This window comes from Athene cunicularia (genome assembly GCF_003259725.1).
Source record: "Athene cunicularia isolate RWA chromosome 6 unlocalized genomic scaffold, athCun1 chr6_part1, whole genome shotgun sequence".
NCBI classification, from domain to species: Eukaryota; Metazoa; Chordata; class Aves; order Strigiformes; family Strigidae; genus Athene; species Athene cunicularia.
The window spans coordinates 4,587,459-4,603,663 of NW_020799105.1; the positions used below are offsets into that span (position 1 = coordinate 4,587,459).

At 47.6% G+C, this 16,205-nt stretch overlaps 1 protein-coding gene across 1 annotated transcript; it reads left to right on the forward strand.

The window, feature by feature from the left end:
• The first annotated feature begins 6,292 nt into the window (after nucleotides 1-6,292).
• LOC113481588 (2-hydroxyacylsphingosine 1-beta-galactosyltransferase-like) lies at nucleotides 6,293-11,121 on the forward strand. The gene is made up of 4 exons (XM_026851369.1): nucleotides 6,293-7,254; nucleotides 10,093-10,232; nucleotides 10,404-10,480; nucleotides 10,862-11,121. The coding sequence occupies exons 1-4, from the start codon at nucleotides 6,409-6,411 to the stop codon at nucleotides 11,083-11,085; spliced, it is 1,287 nt and encodes a 428-aa protein (XP_026707170.1). The 5' UTR covers nucleotides 6,293-6,408; the 3' UTR covers nucleotides 11,086-11,121.
• Nucleotides 11,122-16,205: the final 5,084 nt, after the last annotated feature.

Here is a 16,205-nt window from a genome sequence, read left to right on the forward strand (position 1 = left end):
CCCCCCCCGGTGCTGGCGGCGGCAGCGGGGCCGGTGGTCTGCGCGGGAGGGCCGGCCCGCCGGTGTGAACTGTGGGCGCGGGCGACGGTGGCACCCGCGGGTCCTGCGCGGCTGCCGGTCGCGCTGCGAGTGAGCGCTGAAGGGCTGGGCTGGGCTGGGCTGAACTACCCGAGCTCACGGCAGAGGCACCGGAGTGCTCCTCTGCTGCTGGGAAGGAGCGGAGGCAACAGTTTGAGTTCCCAGCTGTCAGCTTGGGCCTGGCTCTGCCAGGACGCGTGTGAGCAGCCTGGGTGGCTTCAGCGGGGCTACTGAAGAGCACGAGTCAAGCATCTGCTTAACTGTGCAGGATCAGAGTCTTGGCACCTGAACGAGCGTTCAAAGTGCTTTTGTGTAACTTGCTTCATCTTCCTCTACGAGATTAGATCTCGGGAGTGTCCTCGCTCTCCTGTGTTCTGCCTTTTCTCCCTGTGCATCCCTCCTCAGCCTTTTGTTTATGGCAGCTCAGCCAGGTCACATTCCTCTGGTGTGCTCGGAGCCAGGGAGCTGCTTGGTTTGGTTGGTTTTTTTTCTTTTTACGTGAGGGCGTCAATTGTTTTATTGAAGATAAGACTCATCTCTAGCTTCTTTAATTCTATCAAATGTGATCAGACTAGTCTGTCAGGACTTTATCAATCCCCAGTGCTTCCTACACAAGGTTTCACAACCTTCTGGGGTGTTTAATGACTTTTCTTTTAATGTGGTGCTTCTCTGCAGAAGGAAGCTGAAATGTAGAGCAGTAAATGGAAGACTCTTTTGCCCACCTACCCCTCTTGACCACTTCTCTAAAGTTTGGTGCACTTGTATCTATCCAGTTTTCTTTGCAATCTCAAGAACTTGTTCAACTTGGCTGTCGTACAGACATAACACCTTCTTAAGACTAAAATGTGCACTGAACTGTCATGTGCTTTCACTTCAAGGTCTATGGCTCACATGAATGTTTGGAAATGGCCCCGAGCCTTTCTGTCTCTTGCATCCAGGGATTACAAATAATGTTCTTAAGTGCTTCCACGCTGCAGACCTGAGACCTCTCACAAGGAGCACAGCCTCACATCAGCTGCTTCTGTCTTGCAACCGTGTTGCACGTCAAGGGGAAAAGGCCATCCAGAAGAACCTGCTGTTGCAGAGCACCATGGTGTCACAAACTGTCTCTGTCCCTTTCAGAAGACAACCAGGAAGCCTGTGAATATGGAGTGGGAGGAATCTCACCACCTAGCCAGATTTAATGTATGATGAGAGGCCAGATGGGGAAACAAATGTGTGGTTGACACTGTCCCCCAGCTCCATTTCTTGAAGGTGTGTGTAGTTTCAAATGCCTTGGCAAGCTGAGATACAGATCTTTATTTCTCTTCTCAATTGTTATGGACCGCTATTTTCTTTAGCACCCTGGCTGTGACCTATGGACTGCCAACTTCCTGCTGGCTCACAGATTCCTGCCTTGCTTCTAGAGCTTCCTCCATAGAACTCCAATGAGCCAGGAAGGATGTTGAAGATGGGCCCAAGGCCCCAAAAGTTTGGAACTGGCCTGGGATTTGGGGATGAATTAGGACATCAATCTTTGTCCAAAACAGATGATGATGGGCAGAGCATTTCTGATGCCACTTTGTGGAACCAGTAGCACCTAGATTGGTGCAAAGTATGAGTTATTCTGATGCTGACCTGATCGCTGCTGTGGTTGTTCCCTTTGGTCTTTTGGGGATCTGGGTTTTCTTCACTCTCAGTGTTTCTTGTGGGCTGCCATGAAGATGTTGAAACAACAATGCTAGAAAGGTATGCTGTTTTGGGCAGACCATCTGTCTAGATCTGTACATCTACAGGGCTGTAGGCTGCCTGAGGAGGGATATATTTGAAGGAGAGGTTTTTTTCTTGCTCATTGTTTTCTATACTAAAATACTAATACTAGTATTAGTATACTGTAATACTAATATTAGCATACCATAATACTAATATTAGTATTGTAGTGTTAGTGTTATTTACCCAGGTGACTTTGTAAAGCAGAAGTCTGTGATAAACTAGAGCACAGAAGCCCACCAAGAATTGGGTTGGATGTGATTGATGGTTAGACTTCCCTGCTTCAACATATGCTTTATTAACTGTACTTTATACAGCTTTGTATCTCGTAGATTTTTACTAGGGGTTCCCCTGGGCAGCTCCTGCTTGTAGTGCAACATCTTCCTGCAGTGGCAGAATTGCTCTTGGAGCTGCATACCTGACTGCTTGCATGGAGTTTTGGCTTCCATAAATTAGCCACAGCTGAGTTAGCTGCCATCAACTTGATGGTAGAAGATGGCCCTGTTTTTTGTGGAACATGCTTAACAGATGAGGCAAACTTTGGTTTCTTATTCCAGGAAGAGTTTTTAGCATTCAAGTGAAGATGCCTTTTCTGTTTGGTTTCAAATGAATTGTGCTGCTTTGTTAACTCTTGAGATGTTTGCAATGAAAACACTTCTTACTGTGAGCAAGTGCTTGATAAGCACTAGGATGTAGTAGAGGAAATAATTCAGCCCCATGGATATGTGTTTCCTAGTCCTTGGCAGGAACTAGGCAATACAAAGTACTGGAGGAGAGGGAGAGATGCAGAGGATGGGAACCTTGCAAGGGGGTCTGTTCACAGCCTTTTTTTCATGGGCTTCTCTGCTTAGACTGCTGGCTGCCAAGAATTTTTAGTACTTCAACCTAGTAAAAGGCACCTGAATTAAAGAAACATCTATCTTTAGAGCTGTAGCTGTTCAGTTACTTCATTCAAGTTAAATTGATGTAATCTTCCACTGATGTCAAAATCATACCCTGTCAAACATGTTGAATAGGGCAAAATCAAGGGACAGATTTTCAGCCCAGTAAGAGGTTTCTCAGGAGAGTTTGAGGGATGTTTTTTCTCTGCTCCCTTTCTGCTGCGTCCCATTTCGATTTCAGTGTTTTGCTGTGCCTCTGAAAGCAAACTCCCAGCAGCTGATGGTGGCCAGACATGCAGTGCAGGCAGGGATGCTGCTGCCTGCAGTGGCAGCCATGTGAGGGCTTCTACCTGCCCACCCCTCCTGCAGCAGGCTCTGGTCCTGGCTCTTACTGAGATGCCTGCTCTGCCCTATGTTCTGCAGTGGTGAAACTTCAAGCCTCCGTGGCATGGGCTTTTTTAATGGTTTTCTTGAATGCTGACTTCTGACTGTTAGTATTAATTGTGGTGTTAGAGGGATTGCTCTGTGTAAATAGGCCAGTTTTCATGACCTTACTGAGTGCTTCTCGTGACAACAGGGAAGGGTATGCTCTCCATTTACAAGCCACCTTCTTTCAGTGGCAGTGCTGATTTAGCCCCTAGCCCAGGACTTCAGACCACAAAACAAACAAGGAGGTGGTTCTGTCTGCTCAGCTCTCAGATTGGGTGTGGGATCTGTCACATATACTTGGATTTTGCACCTCTGTTGAGGTGCAGGCTGTGAATTCACCTCCCCACAGAATCCTGTTCTAGTGCCCAACTGTTTGGAGGTTTCTTGAAACCCATTTGCCTGCAGCCCGGCAGCGGGTGCAGGCAGCTGAGCTCCTGTAGACAGAGGGCTGGGCTGCAGCCAGTGCCCCATGCTGTGGATGGCGCTGCGCTGCCTACAGCTCCTGCCCTTGCTGGAGGATCCTGCTGCAAAGCTCGTAGGGCAGCTGTACCTTCATGTTCAGTGTTGGTAAGAGGAAAAGTGAGGAGGTGAGCAGGTGAATTTTGAGCTTTCCCTCATCTAGCCCTTATTTATATTTAGATCTTCTTTCCCTTTTGCTCTCAGCCCGAGATCCTAATTGTGACTAGTTGCTGAATAAGGGATGGAGCCAACAGAGTCCTGCCCTTTGAGCTGGTAGTTAGGCCTTCATTATATCTCAGGAACACTAAAAGGCAGGGATGTGCCTGGTTGAAAGCCTGCTTGATGTATCCAGCACAAATCTAGGGCTGGAGCTGTGACCAGCGTGCCTATCTGGGCACGGACAGAGCAGAGATCAGCTCTGGTGGGGTTGAGCTGGGGTAGGAAAAAAGGTCACTTCCTGCAGCCTGGCATCTTCCCACCACTTAGGAAGATTTACAGCCTCCCTTGTTGCCTGGGCAGGGAGAAGGAGTTCCTGAACCAGCACCTTCGGGGATTTCTCCTGATGTTGGAAGGGATAAAGCAGCCAAGACCAATCTGCAAGTCTCCTGTGTCAGCATCTTTCCCTGGCCTGAGGGCTGAGATTGACCCCTTGCTTGTCATTTGGATTTTGGTAGCCCCCAGAGGGTCCTGGCAGAGCTGAGGGTCTCAGCAGTGTCTGGCACATAGGTCCATGGCAGGATGTGGTCCTTGCTGAAAATGGGTAACAAGGGGGTTTTTCTTTAAATAATTATTCCTTTCACCTGCACTGTTTCTTCACTTTTTCCTTGTTGCCCAGTGAGAAAACACCCCACATATAAAACCACCTCTTCTGCTCTTCTCGGCACACTGGGTGTGTGGTGCCCCAGGACAAACCTATACCTGTTCTTGTTATGGAGCCTGTCCTGAGATCCCACTGTCCTGGAGGCGGCCAGCAGTATGGGGCTGTCACCCCTCCCTCTCTACCCTGGAAGCTGCACGCACCTGGGATCTGCTGTACAATGTCATAGCCAAATGCTTTACCTTCCTCAGTGTTGAGCGGGATAATCCCCCTTGGGCCTCTCAAGTAAGCGAGAACTAGACCAGCTTTGTGGGCTGTAGCTCCCTGGTGGTCAATGCTGCCAGCATGAGCCAGCCTGTTCCTGCTGGCAGGGAGGAAGGATACTGGGCAGATCCTTACCTTCCTTGCAGGGCTTCTGCTCTCTTCTCTCCAGCCCATCACCTTTGTCTCTGTCCTCCTGGAGCTCTTGTTCTGTGGGCACAACCACCCCCTTGGTATCTGCTAGTATTTCTCATGTTTCTCATTGCTCCTGCAGGCACAGCCACCCAGTTGTCCCTGGGTGGGAAGGGTGGCAGTCCAAGCCCTAGTAGGAGTTGCTGTTGAAACAGGGTAGGGTCTCAGCCAGCAGCTGCTCTGTTTCTTTCCCATGTCCATGACCACATGGGCCAGGAAAGCAGTGGGGCTGGGAGAAGAGTATGGTGCTTTTATTCTCCCCTGTCCACACTTCCATGCACTGTCTCTGCCCAGAGATAGCCAGCTGCTGAGGGGAATCTGAGGATTGTATTTAGCAGGATCTTATCCATGACTTTCTTTCCTGCCTCTTAATTGATCAAGCAATAGTGAACAGGCTGGCAGAAAATCTTGGACCAAATTCTGCTCTACCACATTCCAGCAGCCCCCCTGGAGTTTAGTGTGTGGGGCCATCCAAAATCCACTTATAATTGTCCCCATTGTAATTTCTTCCCCTCCACCCGCCCCTTTGTAACATGTCTGAACTGGGTCCTCAGGACATGGCTCTGCTTCTGACTGTTCCCAAATAATTATCATGTAATTCTCCCAAAATAATGTAAGGTGTGGGTGAGGCGCGTTCGTTTCCAGTGATGTAGCAACATCCCTTACACAACAGAAATGCTGGGTGTTTCACCAGACTGGGAATGGGATGATGGCTGTAGGAGTGTGACTAAAGGGCGTCAGTGTGCCATGGGTGTTGCACGTTATCTCTGGGGCTGCTTTCTGGGTTTGCCTTCTTCCAGTGCACCAGTATCCTGGTGCTTGCTTTCCCAGCCCTTTCCCTTGAGCCTCCTGATCCTCCCACAGCTGATTCATAGCAGAGCAGCTCTCCATCCAGACCCCTGCTGCACTGTCTGGGATTGCAGTTCCTCTTGGAGGGTCCTGCTGTGGCCCAGGCTCATTCCTGCCCTGTCTGTGCTGAGCAAGGTGGCTTGCCAGTGTTGCGAGGGCCAAAGCCAGAGTGTGCCTCTCGTCATTCCCACCGGGCTTTGCAGGCCTCCCAGCAAGCTTGCACAGATATCAAGGGCTCAGAGGGAACCAGCCATTCTGGCTGGGCAGAAATAGAAGTGAAATCCAGCTATGCTGGTTCTGTAGTGGTAACCGGGGATTGAGCAGCGAGTGTCTGTGCTGGTGCTGTGACCCCGCAGAGCTCCTGAGCTGTTCTCCCTCTATAACCTTCTGCAAGTCAGTCTGCTAGTTTTTGAGCCTTAGGAGCACAGAGAGGTTTTGAATTTCTGGAAAAGTCCCTTAAATACACCCTGATATCTGACTTTTTTTCCCCATTTGTTGTTTTTTGTTGGTGGCTTTTTGGTTTGGGGTTTTGGTTTGTTTTTGTTTTTGTATTTTCCAGGGATAAACTCCAGACTGCTCTCTTCTCCCAGCTCATGATTGTCTGGCTTGCAGCTATGATCCCAGTTGTTAGTTGCCCGAATACATAACAAGCATTTCATACTACCTTAATGGCATGTTTCTCTTCTTGCAGTGATGAAGATGATGAAGGTACTACTGTGCCCTGCTGCTCTTCTCTTCCTAGTGGCTGCATTCAGTCTGGAGCCATCTCACTGTGCCAAGGTGCTGATCATGCCCACCATAGTCTTTGACAGCCACTTGCGAGTCTTCATGCGAGTGGCAGAGGCACTGACTGACCGGGGCCATGACCCTGTGCTACTTCTTCATGAGGGTCGGGATCTGGAAACCTACCTGCCTGGCTTCCGCATGCAGAGGTACTGGGGTATCTTCAGCACAGAGAGTGCAGATGCCTGGGTGCAGGAGAAGATAAAGCGTGTCTTCCAAGGGAAGATGACCTCTCTGGAGATGTTTTCCTTTTTGGAGAAGTACCTGGAAAACTGTGACCTAGTGCTAGGAAACTCTACCCTTCTGCAGAAACTCCAGCATGAGCACTTTGACCTGTTGTTGGTGGACCCCAATGAGATGTGTGGCTTTATCCTGGCCCACATTCTCCAGGTCAAATATGCTGTGATCTCCACTGGTTTCTGGTTTCCAGCAGAGATTGGTGCAACTTCCCCCATTGCCTATGTCCCTGAGTTCAACTCCCTGATGACAGATAGGATGGGCTTCTTTGGTAGGACTTGGAATCTCCTGGTCTACATGATCACTCGCGTGGCCACAAAGCTAGTCATCCTGCCCAAGTTTGAACGTCTCATGGAGAAGCACAGCGTGGAGCCAAAGACATCCATGTTGGACCTTGTCCATGGAACTAGCCTCTTCTTCCTCTGTAACGATGTGGTGCTGGACTTTCCCCGCCCAACACTCCCCCATGTCATTTTCACAGGAGGGATCCTTGCTGAGCCTGCAAAGCCCCTCCCAGTGGTAAGTGCAGGAAAGCTTTGAGCTGCAATTGCATGTTAACCTGGGGAGCTACTAAGTGCAAATCTGCTTCTGAAGAGCCTTGTAAAGGCTCTGACACCTCAGAAGTCTGGAAAGCTGCTGTGGTTTGGTGCCTTGGTGCAGTAGGGAGACAGGGAGCACTGAGGACTCTGAGGTTGTAGGGAGGATGTAAAATTAAGTTGTCCACCCTGATGCAGGATTTAGCTTCGCTGTCCACGTAAAATGGTGTGAGGCCATTGTCCTAAATGGGCAGTGTTGCCCCTGGGACTTGATCATGTGTATCTTGCTTGTTCCTATATTTGAAGCAGAAATGGGAAGAACAATTAGTCTTCATTGCTTCATCACTGATTTATGTCAGTCCAGAATTTCCTCCTTAATCCTATTTCTTGCAAAGCGTTTCTGCCCTCAAGCTTGTAGTCTTAAGAACCTTCTAGAGAAGAGCTGTGCTTGATCCCTCATCAAATTCAGTGTGGAATCCCAAAGTGTACAAAACAGAAGTGTGTCATCCCCTTTTTCTCAAGGTCCAGCCCTGAGGGAAAACTCCCCAGACATCCCAGAGGCTTTCTCTGGACTGTACCTCCCTATCCCCAGTAATAAGTTCAGAGGGACAAGCTCTTAAAGCCTTTAACTGAAGACGATATTGGAACAGAGCAGGACCTGTCTGCCATTCCTCCCATTGCCTTACCAGAATGAGGGGAAATAGACCTGGATAATAACACTTGAGCACTCAGGTTGTCCTGATGTTCCAACTAAGGGACTGAAAATGAGGTAATATACAAGTTTCAAATTATTAGAGACCTGTCAAGATTTCTGATGGCAGCTTTAATAGAGACAATGTTTTGGGTGTCAGTATTTTCCAGTTAAAAGGAAAAAGTGAGATCAGATGCTTTAGAACAGAAGTTTTCCAGATGTGTATGGCTGCACATCACCCTTTCCTGTGTGCCACGGTATGCAGGTAATGCAACACACATAGGGTGCTTCAAAAGCTGTGTTAGAGTCCCTGCCTCACAGCTCTTGCAAAACACTGGCTTGGTCTAAGCTGGCCACGTACACACCTGCCTTATAAAGAAGGGAGTTGTTTGCTGGGGCATTAGTCATATGCTTCACAGCTTCCAGAACTAATCCCAAGGCACCTAAGGGAAGAATGATGGAGATAAGTCCAGAGCCCTATAGTAGGCAGTGGCTGTCATGCTAGTAGGTAGGCATGCCTGTGTCCAGGTTACGGGATGCCAGCAGGAGAGACCCTCTGTAGGTCTAGGTGTAGCTTAAGGAATCTCCCATCTGAACTGGAGCAGAGTTATGTAATTGAGATGTTTATTTCCTCGTATTTGAAACACTGTGAGTTCCTCTAATTAGGACTCAGTGAAATAGAGATACGTGTTTGAGAGATAGTGAGAACTCTTGGTGGTCAACCATGCTTCTCTAGCAACTTTAATGCTGTTTCTGAAAGTCAAATGTTAAGTCCCAATTATAATGAATAATGTAAGCATCTGTTTTATGAGTCATTGAACTTTTATTTTAAAAAGTAAAACTAGCACTTTCTCTTCTTTAGCAGTTTTAGTGGTTGTATTGCTCAAAGGATGTGAAACTCAAGAGAATGAAGGAACCAAAATCCTTTAGTTGAAAACTTTCTGATTCTTGGTTGTTGTGTTGTTTTAGGGCTTTTTAAGCATTTCTGCAAAGATAGGTTGAGCCTCTGAAGCATGCAACAAAGGACAAATATCCCCAGAGAATAACACTAAAATGTGTTTTGTAACTCTTCTGTACTATGATACTCCAACCAGTAGACTACTAATATTAAGATATTCTGAATTAATCATCCTCTTTTTCTCCTCTAATAACATGAAGAATTTTTTTCACCCTTCATGTTCTTCTACAGTGTCTATTTCAAGGAAGTATTTGTATTCAAAGACAGATTTTATGAAACTTCTCTAAAATGCTCCTGACTCTGTGTGATACATAGGAAACTCGAAGCAGGACAAAATCCATAATGAGAAATAGGCTCAGCTGAGCCTAGCGTAAAAGGGAATAGGCTGTGTTTGCTCCACAGCAGCTGTGGTGGCTGATTTCTTCTCCCTGCAGCCTTCTGGCCTTCGTTGAAAAAAGTACAGACTCTGTCATAGATACAGAACTGTTTATATAGCATTACAGGTAGCCTTTAAGTGAAGGACAAACAACTGTGTTTTTTGCTGGAGTACCTTTCTGCCTAGTGACCAAAAACTAAATCTGCTACCTGCAAGTAGCTATCAAGGATGGGTAGAAGTCTCCTGGCAAGATGGCAAAACCTTGTGCCATCTCCAGGACACTTTGAGATGACAGAGTTTGTGGGGGATCTCCAGCAAGATGTTATACCTGACTCTGCCTGCATGATGTTTCCTCTTGTTGTATCAGCCTACAGCCAGAGACTATGACAGGCCTCCTGCCTTAGTGGTAATAGAAAATAGCCTTCCTCTTTTTACTCCATTTTTTTTCTCTGCTTTGGCTGCTCCTATGTGGACCCTATGTTTTCAGAGCTCTTCTTGCCAAAGACTAATTGTGTTACCTCCAAAGCGGGAGGTAATACTATGAAATGCAAGTTTTGGACACCTCCCTGCAAGCTCCCAAGCCCAGCAGGTGCTCAAGTAATTTCTGAATTTCTATCTGCCTGGGTGCAGAAATCATAGCGGTTTTAAAATTTGCTACTTAGTGAAAACCATGTAACTTTGTGCTCCAGGTGGATTTGGCTTTATTCTCTCCATAGACATCTACTGGCAGAGGCAACAGTAGGAAGGGCCTTTCTCCAACAAGACTTCAAGGCAGCTCTGTGTGTTTTGCCTGCAGGGTCTGCGTCTCTGGGTGGAAGCAGCAGATGTGGGTGTTGTTGTTGTCTCCTTTGGCATCGGGATCCGAGCTCTTCCAAGTGATTTGGTAGAGAAGATGGCTGGTGCATTCGCACGCCTCCCGCAGAGGGTGGTATGGAGGTGAGAAGGGAATGGAATTCCTTCTAACTCAAGTTGGATGAAAATCAATGTTGAGGGATGATTCATCTCAAAGCACAGAATTTGCTTTCTGTCTCTTGATCTGATTGAGATTATAATTGTTCTCTGTGTGTTTCTTTTCCATTTTTTCCCCTTCTTTATCTCCTCCCGTAGATACTTTGGGCAGAAGCCAAGAAACCTGGGTGAAAATACGCTGATGATGGGGTGGCTGCCCCAGAATGACCTGTTAGGTAAGGCTGGGCTCTGTGTGTGTGCATTGCTATCAACATCCCTGGAGTTTAGCCCAAACAACAGCAAAGGCACACAAGGACAACACCACCTGTGTGGGTCTGAGTCTGTTGTTTGTTGCAAGTCTGACCTATATAAAACATGGTCCTCACCTAACACCTGCTTGAAGCTGCATCTTGGCCCCTATCTCCCTCCTCCTCCAGGTGCTACTTGGCAAGTTTTGGGCTGCCAAAAACCAGATGTGTTCCCAAAGGGTAACATCCTCTCTGCTCAGCATGCCTGGTTTTCCCTAAACATACATCAACACTGTGTGTTGAGGAAGCCACCAATAGCCCTGTTTCAGCATGGAGGGCACTGACCTGCTGCCATTTCTTTACCTGCAGGCCATCCCAATGTGAAAGCTTTCGTCAGCCACTGCGGGATGAATGGTGTATTTGAGGCAATTTATCACGGTGTCCCAGTGGTGGGATTTCCTTTCTATGGGGACCAGTTTGACATTATGACCAGAGTGCAGGCAAAGGGCATGGGTATCCTCATGGACTGGAGCAGAGTAAAAGAAGAGGATCTTTACCAGGCTGTTGTCACCGTTATCTCTGACCCCAGGTGAGGCATCTGGAAGCATCAAGCTCTTCCTTGGTGCAGACTGTATATAGGGACTAGTGTGTCTTTGTGTTGACTCCTATGCAGCCTGTGGTGGCTTCTTGACCAAGCAGAGTTTCAAGCATTGCTCAGCTGGACAGGCATGCCTTGAAAAACTGAGATGCAGTCCAGGAAGAGATACTCTAGCATCTGCTGTTGGAAAGCGTGATCTAGTCCTGTTCAACTGTAATTTTCTTATAAATCTTTATGAGATGCTGAGGCACAAACCTCTTCTCCTTTTAATGCCAGCCTGTCATCAGGGAAAGTGAGATCACAACCTCACACTGGGATCTCCCTAGTCTTGTCCAAACAGCTTTCTGTAGAAACAGTTAGTGTAGAGAATGAACTGCAGGTAATATTCCATCTGTTCTTTCTGACAATCAGATACTCCACCCTTTCCTAGATCTTGTACAGCACAGTGACACAAGGCTCCCACTTTCTAACAGACACATGCAACTGCTAATATTTGAAATGCTGTCCAAGAGCTTGATTTATTGGGTTGGTTTTTTTCCTTTGTTACCTATTATGAGCTCTCAACAACTTATACTGTTAGTAGATGTTGCATCTCAGTACCTTTAAGGTAAGGTCTTTGGGTGTAAACTCCTCTCAGAAAGCAACAATCCACATGAACCCACTGAGGGGGGGGGGGGGGGGAGTATTGCAGAGACCTGTGTGCACACCTCTGTGTACAGCACCTGTGGGTGGGGCCATGAATTCAGGTGTGGGTGGAAGCACTTGGCCAGGATGCTGGGAATGGGGCATGGGTAGGTAGACTTCCAGGGAGGAGTGCAAGTTGTTCCCTTTGTACTGCACGTTGGTTTAGATGTTGGTGTTGCTCTTCTGGGTTTTTGGATCTTTCATGGAGGCTCTGGAGGTAGGAATAGCATTTTGTGTATGGCAGAGACAGTTTCTCCTCTGCCTTGTTACCAAGAGTCCCAGGAGTCTGGATTCCTTTATGTGCAGGTGAGGACCTGAAGTAGAGTGTGGACAGGGAAGGACACTGAAAGCATCATCTACAAGAGAATGGGATTGGTCTGTTTTAAATTCTGTGGGTAAATATTGTTCTTCCTGCTTCAGTCAACCCTCTGCAATCCTGTTTGTTTGAGCTAAATTATTATTTTTTAAAATAAAGTGATACTCTTTCTTGTGTGTGGCAGTTCTCTGGTCTTAGTTTAGTGTGAACATGTGATCCTTGTAACAGGATGTTGTTCAAGCAAGATTAAAGTGCTTTTTCCTTCTTGTTACTACTGCTATGGTCTCCATGTAGCTCTGGATCCCTACAAACCTCCATCAGCAATTCCTTTTGGTCTTCCCCACAGGGTTTCAGGCAGTGTCTTCCCTTCTCTGCCAGCTTGTGACACGCACCCATGCCCATGGAGCCTCCAAACATGATAAAAAAGAATTTGGAACAGATGCAAGTGCCAGGAGAGCAAACGGTAGCTCGGAGAGCTGCCCTTAGGCAATGGGACATATAGCACATTTATAGAAGCAACAAACTGTTTTTTCTGAAGAAAACAGAAATGCCTGCTCCTTTCAATGTGAACAGGCATACGCTTTCCCCACTTGGGGACATGGTATGGAATGATACGTATGTATTTCTACTCATCCTGGGCTCTAAGGCAAACCCACAGATGGGTGCAATTGCACAATGCACCTGCAACATTGTCTGATGGTTCAACTGACAATGCCCCACAGTGAAGATCAAGGGCTCATCTCCCTGCTCTCAGCTGGAGTCATTGTAGCACTGGCACAAGCTGGAGAGTAACCTTGTTGACACAGCTGCCCTTGCTGGTGTTTCCAGGCTCTGTTCTTGCTTTCTACTGCATGTGTTTCTCTTTCCAGATAAAAGTCTGTTGCTGCATGCAACCTAGTGAACAGCAGTTGGGTTGGGACAGTGCCTGGCTCTGACTCAGGAAAGCCACTGAGGCTGGGCAGTGCTGCCTTCCCTCCCCAATCCTCAGCTTGCAGAGAGGATGTAGTGAAGAAGGCTTTGGATTAAAATCTCATTTGCCATCAAGGACAGATGAGAAGATCCCATGGACCTAAACTGGGACTTGTTAACTATTCCATGGCAGACATTGCTCTTCCTGGAGTTTCTTGCTGCCTCCTGGGATGCCCAAGCTTGACTATGGTTGGTGGTGGGCATGGCAATCCATCGGTCTTGCTCTGTAGCAACTCTGCATTCAGCTCTGGGGCCCCCAACATAAGAAGAACATGGACCTGTCAGAGCGAGCCCAGAGTTGGGCCACGAAGATGATCAGGGGGGCTGGAGCACCTCCCATATGAGGACAGGCTGAGAGAGTTGGGGTTGTTCAGCCTGGAGAAGAGAAGGCTCCAGGGAGACCTTTACTACAGCCTTCCAGTATTTGAGGAGGCCTGCAGGAAAGATGGGGAGGGACTCTTTACCAGGGAGTGTAGTGATAGGATGAGGGGTAATGGTTTTAAACAGAAAGGGGTTAGATTCAGATGAGTTATAAGGAAGAAATCCTTCACAGTGAGGATGGTGAGACACTGGAACAGGTTGCCCAGAGCAGTTGTGGCTGCCCCCTCCCTGGCAGTGTTCAAGGATGGGTTGGATGGGGCTTTGAGCAACCTGGGATAGTGGAAGGTGTCCCTGCCCATGGCAGGGGGATTGGAGCTAGATGGTCTTTGAGATCCCTTCCAACCCAAACCATTCTCTGTGGCTTTGTGTCCTCTGAGCTGAGGATGTGGAGGCTAATTGTCCCCAATGAGGGGTGAGGGAACATCAGGGCAAGGTGAGCTGCTAACAGATAGTAGGAGAAAAACAGGGATTGTAGATAAGTGCTAGAAACACTGGCCATCTGACACCTTTCTGCCTGCAAGTTGAAATTTAAAGGTTGATAGGGTTTAGGGGATTTTTTTGGAAAAAAGATATTGTCACAAGTTTTGCAGTGTGCCTTCCCATTGCCAGTTGCACTATGGTGACTTTGGTGTCATCTAGCAGATGAGTGTGGATAAAGGGGTGGAGGTAGGACATCTTGCTCAGTTCTTTATCACCTCTGGCGTGGAAAGGATTATTTCTGCTCTATGTGAGTTTGGCTATTTTGATTAGGCTGAACATAGCAAGTGAGTTGGGAAGTTTGTGGCTTGGTGACAGCATTGAATTGCTTTAAACTTAAAGAGAAGAAAAAAGAGCGAGAGGAGAAATGCACCATGTTTGCAAAACTGATGCTCCAGTGGAGTGGCTTATCTCCATCCTCCACAGCCCAGCCATGTGGCAAAACACGGTGGAGGTGAGGGGCTGCTTCAGTTTGGCTGTGCCCTGCAGCAGTCATCTGGCCTCAAAGGAGCTACAGGAGAGGGTACCAGCATCAGTCTTGTCCAGCAAAATCCTCCAGGCCAGATGCGAATCAACAGTGCTAGCACCACAGAGGAAACAGGGGCACCACAGCTTCATGGGGTCAGACAACTGCACATTGTTTTGCTTGCAAGTAAAAGAGCAGAGAGAAATGTTAGAGATATAAAGAACTTGTATGGGCTTACAGGGATGAGAGTCTATTTTCCAGCTTTGTGAGGATGCTGCCATCTTGCTGTTCACAATTTCAGAAGTTCAAACCAGCACCACGTGCAGCATTAGCATGTTGTCTCCTATCAGATACGTCCTTAAACTCCTTGAGCTTTTCGTGACTGCTTTAATTTCCAGATGTATAACAGAGTTAGGAGGCATGTCTACCTAGGGAGTTCAAATATAGATAGTGTATTAAAAAATGATTCAACAATTTGCTGAGAATTACTTCTAATGGAGTAAAGCACAAACCTGCCCAAGGATCCTGTGAGTAAGAAGCAGACATTCAAGAAGCACCCCTGAAGTGAAGAGTCTTCTACAGGAAAAGCTGTGTACAGACTTAGAAACTGTCAGGAGTCATTCTTTGAGTTATGGAGTGATTTCCTGGAAGTATTTAGATATATTCATTAAAGATTAGGGCTCCTCTATTTTCTCCAGCTTTATTCCCATCCTATGTAAGTCTCTTCCTATTAATTGCAAAGTTTTCTCTCTACTTTTCTCCTTGTTATTCTTTCAGTATTGAATACAGAAGGAAAGTCTAACAAAGCCTTAAGCTAGTTATTAAGTTCAATTATGAATAATGAGTAGCATGTCATGCACATTAAAAGCCTTGGTGGAGAAAGAGATGTAGGTGTAGCTTTATCCTTCAGCCAGCTCTGCCTTCAGCTTGGTACTAGATATCTGGGCAAGGTGCCTCAGTTACCATGTGCCCTCCCTTGTCACAGGGAGGTGGGCAGGTAACTTAGGAAATTAAAACCATGGTTTCTGAGGCAGCAAGCAAGGAACAAGCCTTTTTTACCACCCCACTGCCCGAGGAAAAGTAGGGCATGAGTCAATACTTTTTGGAGGGATGAAGAAGCCTTACCCAGGAGCTGCAACCCCAGTTGAGCCCTGTGCAGTGCAAAGCTGCCTTCTGCCCCTCTGTCTTGCTTTTGGCAAGGCACAAGGGAGCCTGAGCCAGATGCTGAAATGCCAGCAGCCTCACTACTGTGTGCAAAACTCCCTGCGAAGGCCCTGAGTGGCCCTGCAGGCAGTAAGGTGTTTGGGGCACACATGAGCCAGCTTTTCAGGTTCACCCAGCTCTGGCAGCTCCTCACAAACCTGCTCTATGCGTGAGGCACAGCAGCCCTACAAGCAGGAGCTGTTCCAGCGTTTGAGACATCCTGGGTTTGCAAATGAACATGTTTTCCAGGTGATTGCTATGCTGCTCTGCCCAAACCCTGAGCTGGGGGCAGCACCTCTGCTGGGAGCAGCTCCTTGCTGGGGACAGGGATAGGGTGAAACCCCATGCTCAGACTGCTCCAGTTACGACACTTCTCTTAGCCCAGTGTCAGTGGCCATACCACTGCTGGAGCACACAGTGGGGCCTGGCACTGCCTCAAATGCTGCTCTCCTGCAGGACTTTGCTAACAGCTAATAAGCTACTGCTGCTTCATACCCAGTCCTGTACACAGCAGGGTCCTCACATACTCCCTTGCAGCATCTCTACAGGAGAGCCTGGTCGTGTGCTGCAGCAGGGCCACGTTAGCTCCTTGGCTATTTTCTCCAGACTGGTAAGGTGA

Excerpts from the sequence above, each read along its gene's own strand:
- LOC113481588 (XM_026851369.1), top strand. The coding sequence starts at position 6,409 with ATGAAGATGATGAAGGTACTACTGTGCCCTGCTGCTCTTCTCTTCCTA. Across the intron at positions 7,255-10,092 it reads CTGCAAAGCCCCTCCCAGTG|GGTCTGCGTCTCTGGGTGGA; the intron begins GTAAGTGCAGGA and ends TTTTGCCTGCAG. Across the intron at positions 10,233-10,403 it reads CCGCAGAGGGTGGTATGGAG|ATACTTTGGGCAGAAGCCAA; the intron begins GTGAGAAGGGAA and ends CTCCTCCCGTAG.